The 19,040-nt window shown below is 37.2% G+C and overlaps 2 protein-coding genes across 3 annotated transcripts in view; both read left to right on the forward strand.

Annotated features, from left to right (window-relative positions):
* Nucleotides 1–10,722, forward strand: part of PLS1 (plastin 1) — a 98,833-nt gene extending 88,111 nt beyond the window's left edge. The window contains exons 13-16 of the mRNA XM_028505007.2: nucleotides 1,321–1,454; nucleotides 1,903–2,026; nucleotides 8,841–8,965; nucleotides 9,206–10,722. Of these exons, the coding sequence (XP_028360808.1) occupies nucleotides 1,321–1,454; nucleotides 1,903–2,026; nucleotides 8,841–8,965; nucleotides 9,206–9,341 (519 nt within the window). The 3' untranslated portion in view covers nucleotides 9,342–10,722. The remainder of the gene's footprint in view (nucleotides 1–1,320; nucleotides 1,455–1,902; nucleotides 2,027–8,840; nucleotides 8,966–9,205) is intronic.
* Nucleotides 10,723–14,201: 3,479 nt separating this feature from the next.
* TRPC1 (transient receptor potential cation channel subfamily C member 1) overlaps nucleotides 14,202–19,040 on the forward strand; it is a 64,329-nt gene continuing 59,490 nt past the window's right edge. Inside the window, exon 1 of one of the 2 annotated variants that reach the window (XM_028505189.2) lies at nucleotides 14,202–14,825. In XM_028505189.2, the coding sequence (XP_028360990.1) occupies nucleotides 14,651–14,825 (175 nt within the window). In that variant the 5' untranslated portion in view covers nucleotides 14,202–14,650. The remainder of the gene's footprint in view (nucleotides 14,826–19,040) is intronic. The other variant, XM_036017873.1, reaches the window with a different exon arrangement.

Below are 19,040 nucleotides of genomic sequence, written 5' to 3' on the forward strand. Positions count from 1 at the left end.
GACTACTAGGGAAAATAAAGAATATTGGGATATTATTTATTTCCCTGTATTTTAAGGAAATGAATACATATGAAAGATTTTATTTAACTTATTAAGGGAACTAAGCAGATATTACAGCAGATTCAAAGGGTTTTTTTGCATTTTTATTTGTTACACACTGATCTTTGGGAATTTGAATTCTCTTTTTTAAAGAACCATAATCATTTATTTGTGTAAATTATTGGGTGGCCCCTTTATCTGTTATTATCTGTGATTGGGTGGCCCCTTTCTCACTTTTTCTGGAAATATTTTTTTATTCTTAGAAATATGTTTCTATGTATCCTAGATTGAATTGTTTTATGATGAGGCCTCGACTAATTTGGGAAAGAAAATCAGGAGACACCAGTTATACTATTTTTCTTAACTGAAGTTTAATTTATTCTAAAAAGTATTAAGTAGTTTTTATTACTCGTGATATTTTACATGATTACAAGAGCTTATAATTTTGGTGGAGATAAAATACTCAAATACATAGAAATTATATATGTATAATGTAAATCATATATGTGTGTAAATAATTTATTTGGGGTTCCTTAATCAGATTCTTACCGTAGGCAGGGCACTGTGCTGGGTGCTGGGTGCTGGGCTGGGGTGGGGTGGGGAGAGTATGATAATAGATTTGTATACATTATAGTTTTTGCCCTTTAAAAGGAGCTTTCCTATGGTTGGCAAAAGAAAGTACATAAAATGCTAAGGTCACTATATGATGGTGTGTATACATTACAAAATAAGCATTATCAGGAGTTCAAACTAGGGTTGGATTATTATCAGCTGGTACAGTTAAGATTAAGCCTTTGTTGAAGAAAGTGGGGTAAAAGTGGAATTTCAGAGGATGAATAAGATCCAGATAAAAAATATTGGAGATGACGTTAAACTGTTAATGAAACACTTTCTTCTCTATTGCTTAATTTTAAGTTTAGACAAAACTGTATTTATTTCCTCTATTAATGGAATTCAGGAACCTAGGTTTTTAGTCACAGATTTGCCACTAATCTGGACAGTATAATCTTGGACAGTCAAGACTTTTAAGGTAAGAGAGGATCTTAAAACTTCCCAGCCAATTGTTTATCCAGGTTAACCCTCAGTGCTTTGGATATCTTCAGCTATAAAGTTGGAATAATTATTTTCTTAATTCCACTGGGTTACTATGAAATGAAATTCTGTCATATAAAGTTAAGGTGTTGCCATAGTTATCTTACAGATGACTGAACTAAGTATGCACATTCCAGAGATGTATCTTTTAAAATTTGTTTTTATACCAACACTTTTACTTATGTATAGATTGAAAACTGTAACTATGCGGTGGACCTGGGGAAGAATAAGGCCAACTTCTCCCTGGTTGGCATTGCTGGGCAGGACCTGAACGAGGGGAATGCAACACTTACTCTGGCGCTGGTGTGGCAGCTGATGAGAAGGTAAGGGCTGGTATGTTCATAGCAACACTGTGAGTTTCCTTCAGCAAATCATTTGAACTATAATTTTAGTTCATTTTGAAGAATAACAAACAGAAGAAATATACTATGAAAATATTAATTATTAAATGATTTACTGTTGACAGTATATTCTTTGCAAATCTTCATTTTAAAAGTGGACAAATCTCTCAGAACACTCACTGTTTTTAATGTCTCTTAAAAATTGCCTTGTGAGGAGTCATTTTAATTTTTTTTTAAATACCATATCATAGTTTTTCTGATTACTGAGCTTCGTAACTTTGGAATGTAACTAAGTGCAAATACCAGACTATAATTAGAAATATTTATTAGAACTGAAATATTTCTTAAATATTTATCTAAATATTGATATAAATGATGTGGGGCAAATTTCACCACTTTCAGTCTCAAATATACATCTTTTCTGTTACAGATACACATTGAATGTGTTATCAGATCTTGGAGAAGGTGAAAAAGTAAATGATGAAATTATAATTAAATGGGTCAACCAGACTCTAAAAACTGCAAACAAAAAAACTTCTATTTCCAGCTTCAAGGTAATTAAAACCTATTTAAAATCTTTTTGATAAGAAATTAAGTCTAGGAAGAAATTTTTATTGGGAATTATGTTGGTTTAGGTTCAGAACTACATTAATTTATATATCAGGAACACAATTTGTGAGCTTGGGCATACTGATTATTTGGTATGTGTAAATCAAAAGCATGCAGTTTGAATTCTTAGGTTTCTACTGGTTGTCTTATTGAGTATAAATGCAGGTTAGTATTATCAGACTCTGATCATCTAATCTTAAAAACGAAATAGAATAGAGCCAAAAATTCGACTGTTGGATGAAAAAGATAGCTAAAAACCCACTGTTTCTATAGGACCTGTAATGTTTTGTGCTCCCTAGCAGCAATCTCAGAATTCTATTGACATCATTTCCAAGGCATAACAGAGCCAGCCAAATGGATTCAAGTGGGAATTGAGAAAACTGGTAGGAAAAAAAAAATTGTCATGTGGCTTCATAATGGCACTTAACACTCACTTCCAAGCATTTGTGGATGATTCATAAAGCATTCAAAATGTAATTTGCACATCCACATCCACTAATTTTCATGCATCTTCATTGTTTCGCTTTTGCATGCAAGCTGATGTTATCTGCAACTAAGCATGTCTGCTTATACATATTGAGTGAGCCTCATGTTTGTGATTTTAAGTGAAAAATCAGCAATTTGTATCTTTTAGTGAAATGAGAGTGCAAAAAGATGAATCCCTAAGTTCTCCTAAGAGTTATCTACCCATCTTTATTCTCGTCTTTGCCTTTGCTCATGTATTTAACAACATTGTGGAGCAGAAGAAATGTCAGAAATTGATAGATTTTATCTTTAACAGGACATCTGGAGGTTGGCAGAGATGTTGCCTGAGTCCTAGTTCAACTGTGTTTTTTCTTTAACATCATGGAAGGAACTAATGATACTGAGTTTTTAATGTTGTTTATTAAAAAAAGATGAACATATCAGTCCATGATATATCTTTACATATTTTAGACATAAAACACAACTTAAAAATGTACAATAAGAAAGGGGACATATAAAATTCTCTGACAGCTATTCATTAAAATTACTTTATTGAATTATACACCTTTGTATATTTGTGAAAAATTTTAAGCATGTATATAATTAAATCAAATACAATAAAAATATTTAGGAATGAAATAACACATATTTATTGAGCTTTTACCATTAGCCACATTTCTAAGCAAAGATGAAGACATAGAGTATAAGAAATTAACTTGGCCCTCAGAGGGTTCACCATTTATTTGAAAGACAAATTTGTATAACTGAGAAAGAAATGATACTATAAAATAAATGATAAATACCAAAGAATTAATGCAACTAATACAATGGATAAATCCAATTGATCATTTCCAAGTGAATGGTCCAAATGAAGTGAAGAGGGATAGAAAGAGTTGAATTTGATTTGAGTACCATAGAGAGGAGGGATTTGAATTTGTGGAGAGTGATAAAGTTGAATTTGATTTAAGCACCGTAGAGAGGAGGAGGGATTTGAATTTGTGGGGAGCAACAGGGGTGGTACAAGCTACAAGGGGTCTGTCTTGAATAAAGGCAAGTCCAAGAAGGTTAGAAGAAATACTTTGGCTAGAGCGTGGTTCCTAAGGGTTATAATGCAAGGTATAGCCTGGACTGATATTGTGGAGGATTCTGGCCTTAACACAGGATGTTGGTAAGGTCAGTCTTGTAGGGAGAATGACTGTTTTAGGAATACTGTTCTCAAATGTGGTAAGCAGGATGTGTTGGAGGAAGAATGGTTCAAATCCAAGGACAGTGCATAAGAAGCTGAGGCTGAGAGTTAAGGTGTGCAATGAAGGATCTGGAGTCTGGGGTAGGCACTGAGAGTGTTAAGAATGAAGAGTTATTTGCTGTTGTAAAAGAAGAAGTAGGATTTGGATGCTTGATTTAGGGAAGCACTGGAGAGAGAGGAGTAAAAACTTTTGATTTGGAGCCTGGGTAAATGGAAAACATGATAACAAAAATGGGATTTTCATGAGGTGTAGCTGCAATGAAGATGGATTCAGTTTCATGCTTGTTGCATTTGGTAGTTTCCAGGAAGTGTGAGGAGTTGGATGAAAGGAGATACAAAACTGGGAATACAGACTTGGCGATCAGTTGAATAGAAGCGATAGTTGAATAATGGGAGTACACAAACCCTTTAAGGGAGAGAACTCACCAAGAAAAGTAGCCTTGCGAGTATGGTTTCACTTAAAGGTGAGGTGGTAGAAACACACTGCAGAAGCACTTGGCATTTAGTAGGTGCTTGATAATAAAACCTTTAGAGAGTATAGATAGTTAAGAAACGTGGCAGTGAATGCTGAAGTACAGTTGGGGTGGAAGGTTTTTTCCAAATATAAGAAGGCATTATGTATGTTTGAAAGCTATGAATAGTATTAGTAAGAACCTATTAATCATAATTAAGGCAGTGCTATACCTAGAAATTTTATATAAGGCAAATTTACCCTTTTACTGGCAATTTTCCTCACCAAGAATACGAGGAGGTTGTATATCAGCCAATAATAATAATCACAATGGAATTTATTGAGTCTCATGTGTCACTATGCTAAGCATTGTACACATTATCATTTCTTTTCCCCCCTCAATTCTATACGCAAAAACATGAGCACTAAAAAAATTAAATAACTTGTCCACCATTATATATCCATGAAGCAGAATAGCTGGATTTCACACCCAGATATGTCTAACTACAGGATGAAAAACCAAGCGATGGCATTCCTGGCCCTTGGTCTGGCTTCAGCTCAGCCACTTACAAGCTGTGTGGCATATTGCTCATTCATTCCATAAATGCAAGGGTGATCAAAAGTGGGCAGCTGCATTGTGACATTCTCCTGAGTTAATAAAACTACTGTAATAATCATAACCTGCATGTCTTTTTCTATACAAACAGCTGTAAACCTACTTTTGCCATCCCCTGTATTCAAAGCTTACCTTGTGTCAGGTGCTTTGCTAGTCACAGTAGCGACACAGTGCCTTCAAAGAGCTCACTCTTCAGGGAATGAGGCAAATAAGAAAACTGGAATCCGATGGGGTGTCAGTAATACTGGAGAAATCAGCTAAGTGAAGCAGGAAGCACACAAGAAGGGGCATGTGTTATATAGAAACCTTAGCAATTTATACTAGCATCTGATCTACATCTCTTGATGAATAAAGCTAAATTTACTTGTTGCTTATCATTTAGTAGCTGTGTGACCTTGGGAAAATTATTAATTTCTCTGTGCCTCAGTTTTCCCATATTTAAAATGTAGATATTAATAGTACCTATCTTCTGAGTTTGTTGTCAACCTAATAGGTTGAGAAATATAAAGTGCTCAGTAGTACGTGGCACATATTAGGGGCTCAATAAGTGGGGCTTCCTAAGCTCTTGGTACTTCCAGTATGTTAAAGGGCATCACATGCTGAAAGGTTCCTGCAGGCTTTTTAGGGAACTCCGGCAGCCACATCATTTTCCTCCCACTTTGACTTTCAGAAATGACAGGAAGAACAATGGAATGGAATGTTCTAATAGGAATGCATATCAAATTAAGAAAAAAGAGATGGTATAATTCATTATCTTGAAAAACCTAGCCTAGCTCTAGGCTAGGTATCTTTAGGATTCTACATATTCATTTTATGTAAGTGGTTTCTTTATGAGTAAGTTAAGGAATGTGGAAGGAAAATGATGAAAATACATTTATATACTAAACTAAGGGTTTTACTATAACCCCTACTCCTTTGCAAAAGTAAAATGTTTTTCATTGATAATATACAAATCAGAGGAGTTGGAAGATAGGCCTGTTTTCTTGGAAATAGGAAATAAGGGATCTCATATAATCTTTAAAACTTAAGTTTTCATTCAACTCAATAAAGTTTTTCCTAAAATGAATCACAGGGAAATAGGTGGAAAAATCCTTGCTTCCTATATTTAAGTGAAGAAATATTTAAAATAGCACAAAGGGTATAAACTTTCAGCTATAAGATTAATAAAATCTGAGGATCTAATATATGAAACGGTGACCGTAGTTAATACTATATTGTATAGCTGAATTTTGCTGAGAGTAGAACTCACATGTTTTCATCATAACATATAAAAATACATATGTCAGCATAAGAGCTGATGGATGTGTTGATTAACTAGATGGGAGGAATCCTTTCACAATATATAAATAACATCAGGACATACACTTCAAATATCTCACAATTTCATTTGTCAGTTTCACCTCAGTAAAGCTGAGAAACAAAATAAAACAAATGAACAATTTTCCCCAAACTTAAAAAAACTCTCACAAATATGTCAATAAATGATCTAAATATAGCACAACTAAGACACTTGTCTGTTTTTGAATCACCACAAAATATTACAAAAAGCAAGTGCATAGAAATTGTAAATTTATTATAATTACATTGATGTTAAGTTTAATTTTAGAAAATATAATAGTGTGCATCTAGAAAGCTTATTAAAAATGTGGACTCCTAGCCCTATCCACAGACTCATGAATTTGAGCATAGGGACAAATTTATGCTTTTAATAAGCACCTCAGATGATTTTCATGTAGGTGTTCTGCAGACTACGCATTGGAAAAACATCTGTGAGATGCCAAAAAACAAATCCCGATTAGCAGCATGAGACAGGCTGAAAGACCCTAATTATTTGTACCCCTCTATTTCTATGCCCCTCAAATATTTCATGCAATGAACATCCCTGAAAATGAAGAATATAATTTTTCTGAAATCGATAAATGCAGTGACCCATAGATCATGGCCCCAAGAGAGCAACCTATTACTCTATTTCAATGTTTTATCAAATATTAATAACATTTGGCTAGGAACTGTACTGAATGGTTTCACTTATATTGTCTTAATATACATAGGAGTCCTGTGACATTTCCATTGTAATAATTAGGAAAGAGTGTTTTGACTTCAAGTAACAGAAACCCAATTTAAAGTGGTTTAAACCAAAAGTAAAGTTACAGAACAACAGCAGAAATCCAGAGGTGTAGGATAGACTTCAGGCTTGGCTGAGCTAGTAATTGAAGTATGTCATTCAGGACTCAGATTTTTGTCCATCTCTGCTTTGCCATCTAAACTGCCGTCTTCACTCTAAAGCTGGTTCTCTTCTTGGGTACAGGATCACTTGCAGTAACAGAGGTTTTATCCTGTCATTCACAGCTCAGAGGAGGGATTGCTGGCTTTCCATACTCTTCCCAAATAGGAAGGGCATCCAATTAAATTAAATCAGGCCTGAATTAAATCAGTGTGGCTTAGACTCTGTGTGGCTTAGACCAGTGTTTTTCAAACTGTTTTTCATTATTGTTCACCCAAGAAGTCTTTTTAGACGTTTTCTTCCTAAACACTCCTCCCCCATGAAATTTTAACAACATAGACGTTACTGAATGTCATCTGTATAGATAAAAAGAGTAACTTGATCACCCCACCCTCAGAATTCATGATCTAGACAGGGGTGTCACACTCATTTTCACCAGGTACCACATCAACCTCATGGCTGCCTTCAAAGGGCCAAAATAATTTTAGGACTGTATAAATGTAATGACTCCTTAACTGTTAAGGAGTTGAAATTACATTCGGCCCTTTGAAGACAACTGTGAGGCTGATGTGGCCCCCAGTGAAAATGACTTTGACACCCCTGGCCTAGACTAATTCAGGACACCCCTGGGGCTGTGGAGGGGGTCAGTTTTCCTTGGAGCACATATCCATGTGTGGGAAGTGTGAATACAGAGCAAAAATGTGAATTTTGTTAGGCTGGAGAAAGTTATATAGTAAGGAGTAGATTGTGGATAGGCAACCAACAGTGGCCACTATTCAAGCTGAGAGACAACACATAATTTGTGCAAGTACTAGTAAGTGGTAACATCGCTTCAGACCAGGATTTCTGACTTCAACTGCAATGCTCTGTCCATTGGAATTTAGCTGTAGAGAATCTTGGAGTGGGGCAGTTATGGGTTCAAATAGTGATTCTGTACTTACTGGTTTTGTGAACAAGTCACTTGAGCTCTGTAAAGTTTATATTCTTTATCTTTAGGGATTAAATAAGCTGAACATGTAAGGCAATGAAAATAATGCCTTTGTAGATGTTAGTTCCTTTCCACTATCACTTTTCTTTCTGAAAAAATATTAAGTGAAGGCTTAGGAATCCATGCTCTAAAAAATATATTATTACTAAAATTGCAAAAGTATTCACTTAAAATTTATCTTCTCCCTTTCAAAAGCTATTTATTTTTTATAGAATAAATGCTGTAGTTAGCACACTTTAGGAATCATCATATCCACAAACCTTAGGTGTGGTGACAACTCCCTACATTGTAAGCTCTGGAAAGATGGAAAGATGGAAGGAAAAGTATATTTTATTTATTCATTAATTTTAAAATAAATATGCTTATTGATTTTAGAGAGATAGGGGGAGGGAGGGAGGGAGGGAGGAAGGAAGGAAGGAAGGAAGGAAGGAAGGAAGGAAGGAAGGAAGGAAGGAAGGAAGGAAAACAAACAAAACATTGATTGGTTACTTCCCATACATGCCCCAACCAGGGATCAAACCTGAAATGTAGGTAGGTAGGTATATGCCCTGACCAGGAATCAAACCCACAAACTTTTGGTGTATGGGATAACCTTCTAACCAACTGAGCCACCCTGCCAGGGCAGAGGTGTATTTTGAATGGTTTGTGATTTGTGCTGGTTGCAGAAAATCTGAATGATAAGTGTAAAGAAAATTTATAAATTGCTCTCAGTTTTGTGGTTATGACCTTCTAGTCTGATATTAATATTCATGTATTCTTTATTTTTTAGGACAGATCTATTAGCACTAGTTTACCTGTCCTAGATTTAATAGATGCCATTGCACCAAATGCAGTTCGTCAAGAAATGATAAGGCGAGAAGACCTTTCTGATGAAGACAAGCTAAACAATGCTAAGTAAGCTTTTATGGTTTATGTTAGAATGTAGTGACTTTTTAATTTCTTAAATCCTTGCAGGTAAGGTTACAATGTTCTTAAAATTCACATTGTAAAGTATAGTTTGTGTAGGGAATATGATTTAAGACTCATAAAAACGTAACCTTTTTGTAAAGTTAAATCTTAATTCTTTTGTTAACACATATTAAGTGAAAACACAGTAGATAACAAATACCAAGATATCTTTCTTGTCTTTTCAAGATATGCCATTTCAGTGGCTCGAAAGATCGGTGCCCGGATATACGCCTTACCTGATGACCTCGTAGAAGTGAAACCAAAGATGGTTATGACGGTGTTTGCATGCTTAATGGGAAAAGGACTGAACAGAATAAAATAAACATTAAGTATGATTTTCTGCCACATTAAACATATTGAATGCCTCACAGTTTACAGAATTCTGAAATGTAGTGGGTATAAAACCAGAGATTATTTGTATGCTCAAAACAGTTGTAAAATTCACTAATGAGTTCAATATCCTGTTCATACTAGAGTTTGTTGACCTTTTTGGATAACACAACTACTGTATTAGTAGATACTGATAATAGAATATGTTCATTATCAAACTGATATTTCATGATAAAATTAATTTCATTTCCTGAAATTCTCATTATAACAAGACTAATTCCTTCTTTCTCATGGTTTAAAATAGACCAATACAAAAAATTTTTTGCAAGTCCTACTGTGAAATGTGTTTTGATTTGTGTGTGTATCTGTTAATTTTGATCATAAAAGTATTCAAAGTCATAATTCAGCTTAGTCCCTCTGTTTTTTCCCCTCTATGTGCAGTGGTCTAAAACTTCAACTTTTCTGTAAATTTCTGTATTGTTTAAAACTTTAAGTGACAAGTATTGTTCTATTAACATTAAATATTTTACACATGTTACTCCTGAATAAACCCCAAAGTTCATTCTCTTATGTAAGAAGCCAGAGCTTAAGTAAAATTACTTAAAACATAATTTTAACTGCATCGATACTTTACATGTGCTAGTTGGGTAATGACAGGCAGAGCACATATGTTGGTAGGGATGTCATTAGAGAAATGTGTGTATACATATTTTTTTTTCACCTGAATTAGCTGGGTTTTCTTAAACATCATGTATAATTGGTAAGTCAGCCAAGTATTTATTGTGACCCCCACACCATGTGTACTTTTCAGTTTGTAGATATTTGATACATAAACATTTCTTTTAGAAATATTCATTTTTGATGTGCATATATTTTTCAACTGACTTCTTCCAAATATTTATAGCCAAGCATTGGCTAGATAATTTCAAGACATGTTGACACTATAATGTTAGCTTCATAGTATAGATGCTAATTTTGATTTATACTGAAGCCCTAAATAACTTAGAACATGCCCACTGAATTTCTTTAGCAGAAAGCTACTTACTATTCAAAATAGAGTATTTTCACGGTTTTTTCCATAACCTTCTACAAGATGGCAATGTTTGCTTAATGCGTGTGTTACCTGAGACCTATTTTTGTCTGAATTTTTAGCAGTAGAGAGATTCCTTGCTAACAATTAAATTCAGAAGTCCACTTCATTCATTTTCCACTATTAGTGCCAGTGAAGCTGCTGTGCAACAAAAAAGCTGTCGCTTTGTGTTGGTGTGAATGAGAAGTCTAACTCTCCTTTTTACCACTGATTAAAAGGTATATTTCGGTACAAGTGAAACTGCTCATGTGTTTAGAATAGAATTTTTAACTGAAATTATCAACAGGTGGAACTATGAAATATATTCTTCTACAAGAGAGATTCCTTTCCTTTTATATTTTGATGATTGTTTTCTTATGTGACAATTAAGATATGTTCCTGCTCTTTTGCGAAATTATTTAAATCACATTTTTCCTTTTCATTTTTCACCATTATATTTATTAAGTTATCTGATTTATGTGAAATTAGCACTTTAGTGTGTTCTTTTTCTCACAATGTATATTTAATAAAAATTCTGTGTATGTACAAATGTGTATTTATTTCATTTAAAGAAAAATATAACAACTGTGAAAATGTATCTCTCATAAGGTAATTTTCCAGAAAGAGAAACCAAAATAATTAGTAAAACAAAATTCCTAATTACTAGGTAGTAAAACTAATTGTTAAACTAATTATTAAAGCAAAAAAAAAAAATGAGCCCTGGCTGGCGTAGCTCAGTGGATTGAGTGCGGGCTGCGAACCAAAGTGTCGCAGGTTCGATTCCCAGTCAGGGTACACGCCTAGGTTGCAGGCCATGATGCCTAGTAACTGCACATTGATGTTTCTCTCTCTCTCTCTCTCTCTCTCTCTCTCTCTCTCTCTCTCTTTCTCCCTCCCTTCCCTCTCTGAAAATAAATAAATAAAAATCTTTAAAAATATAAATAAACAAAAAAAATGTATTATCGTATTTTGCCATGTATGATGTGCACCCATGATTTTGGCCCAAACTTTCAGGAAAAAAATCTTTTGTTTTAATTTTTAAATTCAATTATTTATTTATATTTAGATAGTTGCTTTTTGTATTAGAAAGGAATTTTAGCATTTCTGAACACATTGTGGTACGAGAAATTTTTGCTTTCTAGAGTTACACTTTTAACACATAAGCATAAATAAAAGAATTTATAAAATTTACATAGATACAGAATTAGTACTACCCATGTATAATGCACGTCCTTATATTTCCCTTCAAAATTTGGGCAAAAATGTGCACATTATACATGGCAAAATACAGTTGGGGAGAAAAGTGGTTCTGTGGTCTTTTAAAAAAAAATTCTCACCTGAGGATATGTTCATTGATTTTAAAGAAAGCAGTAAGTGAGAGAGAAACATCAGTCAGTTGCCTCCCTCGTGCACTCCAACTGGGGATGGAACCTGCAACCCTTTGGTATATGGTACCATGTTCCAACCAGCTGGCAGGCCAGGGCAGTTCTCTGGTCTTTTAACATGAACAATTTTGGTAAAGACCAAATGCACATTACTATACATTTAGTTTGTGCTGAAATAATTTTGTTGAATCAACCAATTCAATAACATAAATTTGTCTATTGTGAACCAGGTATGATGTTAGCCCCTGGAGATCCAGCAGAGAAAAAAATATAGACAGTTTCATGATTTCATGAATCTTCTATCCATGGGAAGGGAGACATGATAAACATGGGAATTTTAGGTAGTGATAAATGTAGTGGGAAAAACAAAACTAATGTGATAGAGACTGACTTGGGAACTGGGGTGAAGATTATTTTAGTTTGGGTAGTCAGGGAAGGTCTGTAAGGATGTGATATTTGGGCAATATGAATGATGAGGAGCTAGATGTAAGTGTTCAGCAGAGGGAACAAGTGCAAAGGCTGTGAAACAGGAAGAGGCTTGTAGGCATTTTAGGAAAAGAACTAGGCAAATATGGCCTAGTAGTAGTGAAGGAGAGGTAGGGAGTTTGGAGATGTAGACAGAGTCTATTACTTATAGGACTAGATCGGAATCTGGGTTTTCTCTTAACAGGAGTTGGAGATGGCTCTTTTGTATACTTTGGTAAGTTGCTCTGAGTAATGTGCTACTTCTGAATCTTGCATTCCATCGTTTTTTGTAACTCCATCATTGGTCTCCACATTATGGATGCAAAATAAACATCTTGTAAGTGATGTTAAAATACTCCCACTTTGTGCTAGATAAAGAATGTGCCAGAGAGGCAAGAGAGAATTGTCTGCATTTGAGTTGATTCCAAGACTTCAGAGTAACAGGATGCACTTGCAACACAGGCTTACTTTGAAGGAAGAAAACCCCTATAATACTTTGGAATGCCTCGTAATTTTTTGAGTAACAAAGAGCAAAATCCCCCTGAATCTAAGAAATCAGTCCAGCACCATTGAAGTTCTATGGGACTTACCTAAACCGAGAAGCTTGCATAAACTTAAAAGTGGTATGTATAACTCTGCACCATCTAAATTTTTACCATCAAACACTCGAATTTTTGGATGGGTCTTGGTTAGAGTGGTTCTGCTGAGTAAAAGTTTTACTGTATGAGCTCACACACAAACCCAAATATGTAGCACTGTGTTCACTGGCCAAAAACTTAAAATGAGCAACTTTGACATTCCAGCAAATACACAAACTTGGAACTGAACTTAACATTGTAGAATGGGGGACATTTACAACCTATTACAGATTTTTTAAAAGGCTAAAGTGATTCAATAGATAATTTACTATTTTGAAGTAAACACATGAATATGTTTGAAAACGTGGGCAGTCCTGTCTAGCAAGGCCTCTTAGAGAAGATCTAAAGAGGACTTTGAATGATGAGAAAGATATTTAAGAAACTTGGGAGTTGGTGTTGGCAGGGACAGGATAGAACAAAACAATCTGAACAGAACAAGATATATTTCCCTCAAATACAAGATACTTGGAAGTAAATTTATGTGTTGCCTTACAAACCTAAAGCCTTGAAGGCACAATTTTTGTATGGTTGGTTGCAGGAAGCAGTAACAATTATTCAAGCCAAATAATTTCCAGGACACCCCCAGCCTCCAGGTTTTAAAGGTGAAGGAATCAGCTTTAAATTAAAGCTTGAGTAAGAAAAGAAATTATTCAAGGAAGTAGCACGTGTGTGCTTCAGTTAGCTTTTGCCTAAATAGTACTCACCTTTTAAACATATTTATAAATGTGAAGATGAAACCATTGAAGGGCTGTGATGCAGAGTGGATCCTATAAAAGTGCTTGCCTATGGTTACGTGTCAATAGCCCTGAATTACATGCAAGTAAATGTATGGCATCAGGAATGCTACGGGTGGTCCTGATCACAACCGAGCCGTTGAAACAGGAGTCTTAAGAAATGCGGTGGCTAGCACAATATAAGTACACCAGACACTTCTGGCCTCTGGGCGAGGCAGAGGACACAGGAATATGAAATAATCTGACAATTCTACAAACAGGTTCAACTGAACTTACGTTGTCAGCGACTCGACGAGCCATACAGTGCGTTATTTACTTCTGTGCTGCAGGGAACAGCTGGGAGATCATCTTGGACTCAGAGAGAAGTCGAGACTATGCCCGCCCTCCTCCTTGGAAGCAGCTGTCTGGCACCAGGCAGCATTCTAGGAGTGGGACAGGGCGGGGCGGCCGAGGCCACGCCCACCGGCAGGCCCCGCCTACTGTCCAACCTTGCCCCACTGCAGGCTCCACCCACTGTCAGAGCTGACGCGTAGCGGAAGATGACGTGAGGAGAGTCGTGAGCATCTCTCCTGGGGACGCAGCTCTGCCTGCAGTTCTCACAGATCTGGACCCCAACGTTCGTAGAGTCAGTTCTAGGAGCTTGTCACCCACTGCTCTCCCATCCTCTGCCTGGACCGGGCCGCCACCACGCGGCCCCTGCGGCTCCTGGCACGGCCCCGCTCTCGGCCGCCGCCCTGGCACCAGCCACTCTGTCGTCCCCGGACCGGCGAGGACCCGCTCGGCCGGGGCGCAGGCGGCTGGGGAGGGGGCGCTGGCCGCGAGGCCGTGCAAGCGCTGCCACCAACCTGGGGCTGTCTGTGGAGGGCGAGTGCTGGCTCCCGGAGGACGCGACGCCCTTCGGGGCCAACGGGCCACGCTCAGAGGCAGCCCTGGGAACGACGCATCCCTTTTCCAGCCCTGGGGTGGGACTGGGGTCGGAGTGCGCTGGCCTGCCCCCTGCATGGGACGCGATGATGGCGGCCCTGTATCCGGGCAAGGATCCCTCGGGCGCCTCCTCCTCCTCCTTGCTTTCTTCCCCATCCTCCTCTTCCCCGCCGAACGAGGTGATGGCGCTAAAGGATGTGCGGGAGGTGAAGGAGGAAAACACTCTGAATGAGAAGCTGTTCTTGCTGGCGTGCGACAAGGGTGAGACCTCAGCCCCTTCCTCTGCTCCGGACACCCTTGCCCTCCACACCCTTATCCTGTTTGCAGCCTCAACTTGGGGCTGCCCCTCCCTCTTTCCCGCACGCCTGCGTCTGTCGCACCGCACTAAGCAGGCCTCTGCAGGTATGTCCTGGGACGCCTGGCGTGCAGGCTTTGCCCTCCCAGTGCTAGCTCTGGCTGGGGCCTCCTTTGGTGACGACCTGTGTTTTGATGGTGGTATGTGGGAGAAGGCCCTACCTCTGCTACCCACCACCCGAGCGACCTGGTCTCCTTTTGGGGGCTTCCGTTCTTTCTGTTTGGCAGCCCAAAGGGTTTGTCTAGCAAGAAAATTCCATGACCTTGGTTAAGGTGCCTCGTGTATATGGGTTCTCACCTGTTTTTGTTCTCCTTTTTATTAAAATCTTGCTTGTATTACAGTATTTAAGTTGAGCCATCCAGTGCCATGGTGTTCAGTGACTGTTGACTGGAATTAGGTATATCAATACCTCAGGTGGAGACCAAGGCTGGACAGGGGAAATAGTCCCAGACTTTCTCCAAATTTACAGAACAACTTTGTGCTTTTTATTGGGGAGGACGGTTTATCGTTCCTGAGCCTTCTTTGAGAAATAAAGGTCGTGTAAAATAATTACAGGGCAAGAATGTGGAATATGTTTTTGTTAAAAACAAGAGGTCCATCACTTTTATGGCCATATAAAGTCTGTTCACTTAAGCTTGCTTTCTTTTGTTGCATATAATAAAAGGGATGGGAAACCTGTTGCCCTAAGACTACTATTTCCTTTGTGTAAAAAAGTGCTATAAAGAAAATCTGTTCAGCTTGCTTTTGTTGGCCTCAAAAATAAAAGTTATTTTACTAGCAATAATGGGTTTATTTGGGAACAATAAAGAATTACAATTCAGGACAAGCAAGCTACAGCAAAAGCCATTGGCAAGTGCAACAGTCAAACAAGAGGAAAGTTATTTTATGGAGAAGAGAAAATTTGGGAAGGGTAGTTCTGAACAGAAGTTAATTGGAGAAAATTGAGAGTTAAGGGTGATGATGGTTTTTCATTGGCTGAGTTGCTGGGGTGGTGGATTTCTTATAGGAGAGGCAATGTATATCTTTCATATTGGGACCCACCATTGGTGATTCTTTCCTATTGAGCATTTATCTGTTGAGCTTTGTAATTGATCAGTAATCCTTCCTCTACTTTGACCCCTCCTGGTACTGCATGTGAGCACCCCCTTCTGGCCTTCTGACACCATGTCAAATGAAGTTTCCCTTTATTAATTTTCACACCTTACAATGGCTGTGCTCACTTAGGAACACTCTGTGTAGCATCATGCAGACTTCCAGGACATAAACCCAAAGGGCAGCTGACACTGTGAAATGATTGGCTACAGAGGATTTTTTGTTTGTATGTGAGAGTGTTGGTTGGTTTTTTTAAAAATAAGTGACAGTCTCTCTAACCTCTCTTACTGCTTTTGCAATAGGATTTTATTTATCCAACCTTTTGCAAACATATTGACATGTAAAGTCCACCTATGTCAGCCACCTTTATGTTCTTACAGTATTATGTTATGAAAGCATTTGCTAAAGTCCACCATGGACACAACTTTGAATAGTCAGTCTTGGAAGTGTAAAGAAGCATAGGCTATATATCTATAGCCTCACAAAAATAATTGCCTATGGGTTATGTAAAATTGTTTATTATTACTGGAGTGGATTGTATTAATTCTTCTCCCTAAAAAAGTTCCCTGAGAGGGAGAGGGAAAAGATCATGTTGTACTTGAAGGAGTAAATCGCTGCTGCCTCTGCCCCAGCTCACTGAGCTGTGGTTATTTTAAAGCACAGAAAGTATGTCAAGAAAGGGAATTTAATATTCCTGTCAAACTGAGTAATATGGTTTAAGTACCTGTGTGATATGTATATTTAAGATTATCATATGACATATCTCAAAGAAAGTTTCAATATGTGATAGTTTTGTAGCCAATCCAGTAGTGCCAGTTGAAATTGCTTGGCATCCTCTGTCAGCTTCCCATTTTATAACATCATTAAGATCCTTGGAGAGATTTGGTTTTTGTAATTATGCATGCTTTCTTCCTCATAGAGTGAATAGGTATTTTCTGTTTCAGGTATGGTAAAATGAGCTCTTGAGTTAGATTGAGAAAAATGGCTTATTTCTTACATTATGGTATACTTTTACATGGAAAAAATAGATATGAATTATAGCAGTATTTTTTTACCTTTTTTTATTCACTAATATTGTTAAACCTTTTTTAGTGTTACCCAAACCAAATCTGAAATGTGAAAATTTCCTTAAGTAGCTACAGTTTCCACTATTACATTGGAGTTTTCATAAAACCAAATGAGAACTCTACTGAAACAGCGATTTGGGGTAGAGTTCATATATTTTTCATAGATGATTTCTTTTAAGCCTCACAACTCCATGAGCTATATCCATTGTTATCCCATTGAACAAATGAGGAAAATGAGGCTTAGCAGAATTTTAAAATTACTTTGTCTAAGGTTACATTGATTAGGAAGTAGTAGAACGTGGATCTATCGTGAGCTTGCACTTTTTTTAAGGTTTATTTTATTCTCATTTGAGAGAGAGAGGGGAAGGGAGAGAGAGAGAAACACTGGTTGGCCTCCTGCAAGCACCACAACCAGATATCAAGCCTGCAACCTGGACATGTGCCCTGACTGGGAATTGAACTGGTGACTCTTTGGTTGGTTACGGGATGATGCTCCAACTAACTGAACCACACTAGCCAGGGCTTAAGTGTGCACTTTTTAAAAAAAGATTTTATTTATTTTTAGAGAGGAGGGAAGGGAGCGAGAAAGAGAGAGAGAGAAACATCTATGTGAGAGAGGTACATCGATTGATTGCCATTAGTATGTGCCCCTACAGGGGATGGAACCTGCAGCTCAGGCATGTGCCCTGACTGAGAATTGGGAATTGTGAACTAGTGACCTTTGGTTTTTTGGACTAAAGGCCAACCAACTGAGCCACACTAGTCAGGGCAAGCCTGTACTCTTAAGCATTATGTTATATTGATCTAGTTTTAGATGAATGAGTGAAAATCACTTGTGTTAGGAAAAGACATGTTTGCATTTGGACTTAATAGTTGAAGACTAAACTTGCTATCTATGAATGTTTTATGAAACTTGACTTGTGTGTATTAAATTTATCCAATACAAGCAAAAAGCTTTAATAGCACCAGAGCATATATACTGTAAAACATCTATGTTTCTCATCCTTTTCATTTTGCAGTCTTACTCTACATGTACAAAATATTCATAATATACGATACTGAGAAGAAATTCCTAATGCAAAAATTGTGGAGATGAAGTTGTTATGTGTGTGTTAATGGATGGCTAGGCCTTTGAAAGGTCAGTACAGACTAAGGAGTAAAGGAAAAAACTAGGGAAAAGAAAAGATTTTATACTTTTATTTTATAGTTTGTATAGGTAGATTTTATGTAAATGAGTTCAGTAAGTCTATATAAGTGCTGATTCAGGTAGTGGCCATCTAATGGTGGCTATTACTGAGTTTGAAGATGGGTCAGAAAATCATCTCAAATTCAGCCCTGGCTCCTTTCTTTTAAAATATTTAGGAGAAAAAGTGAATTGAAAGTTCTTGTGCCAGTGATACAAAGTTAAGTCTAGGCCTGCTCAAGTAAAATTCTCAGAAAGTACACATATTCTTTTTAGACACAGAATGCTGCAATTCAAAGGTAAAGTTTAATTGAAACAACAACTAGCAGATGTGTTGTTCTGTGAAATATTAAGCAGCAATTCTTAACCACCCTCTCTCACCGAAAATTGGTATGGTAATGGACCACTTTTATTTGTGGAAGCCTATGGATTACTTCAGGCCTGCTGGCTGGAGAAAAGGTTAGTAAGTTTTTTAGGGAGCATCTGAAGTAAATATAGCTTATGTTCATTCACCTCTTTTAAAGTCACTGTCGAGTGGATGGTATCTTTAGTGTATTTTCACTAGCTAAAAGTATGTAAACAAACTCCTTAAGTTGCTGACAATCAGTAATCAGGCCTTGTGTAGAAAAAGGAAATGATGAAAGAATTCAGTCCAGGATTCAGACCCCACCGATTCCACATGAAGAGCGTTTTAGGGAATTTGATCTGCAATTAATGAGCCAGGAAGACCTTGAAATTTCAGCACGAGGTCAGAGGAGAGATGGAGAGAGTTGAATTTC

The sequence above is a fragment of the Phyllostomus discolor genome, chromosome 2, assembly GCF_004126475.2.
Source record: "Phyllostomus discolor isolate MPI-MPIP mPhyDis1 chromosome 2, mPhyDis1.pri.v3, whole genome shotgun sequence".
Classification (NCBI taxonomy): Eukaryota; Metazoa; Chordata; class Mammalia; order Chiroptera; family Phyllostomidae; genus Phyllostomus; species Phyllostomus discolor.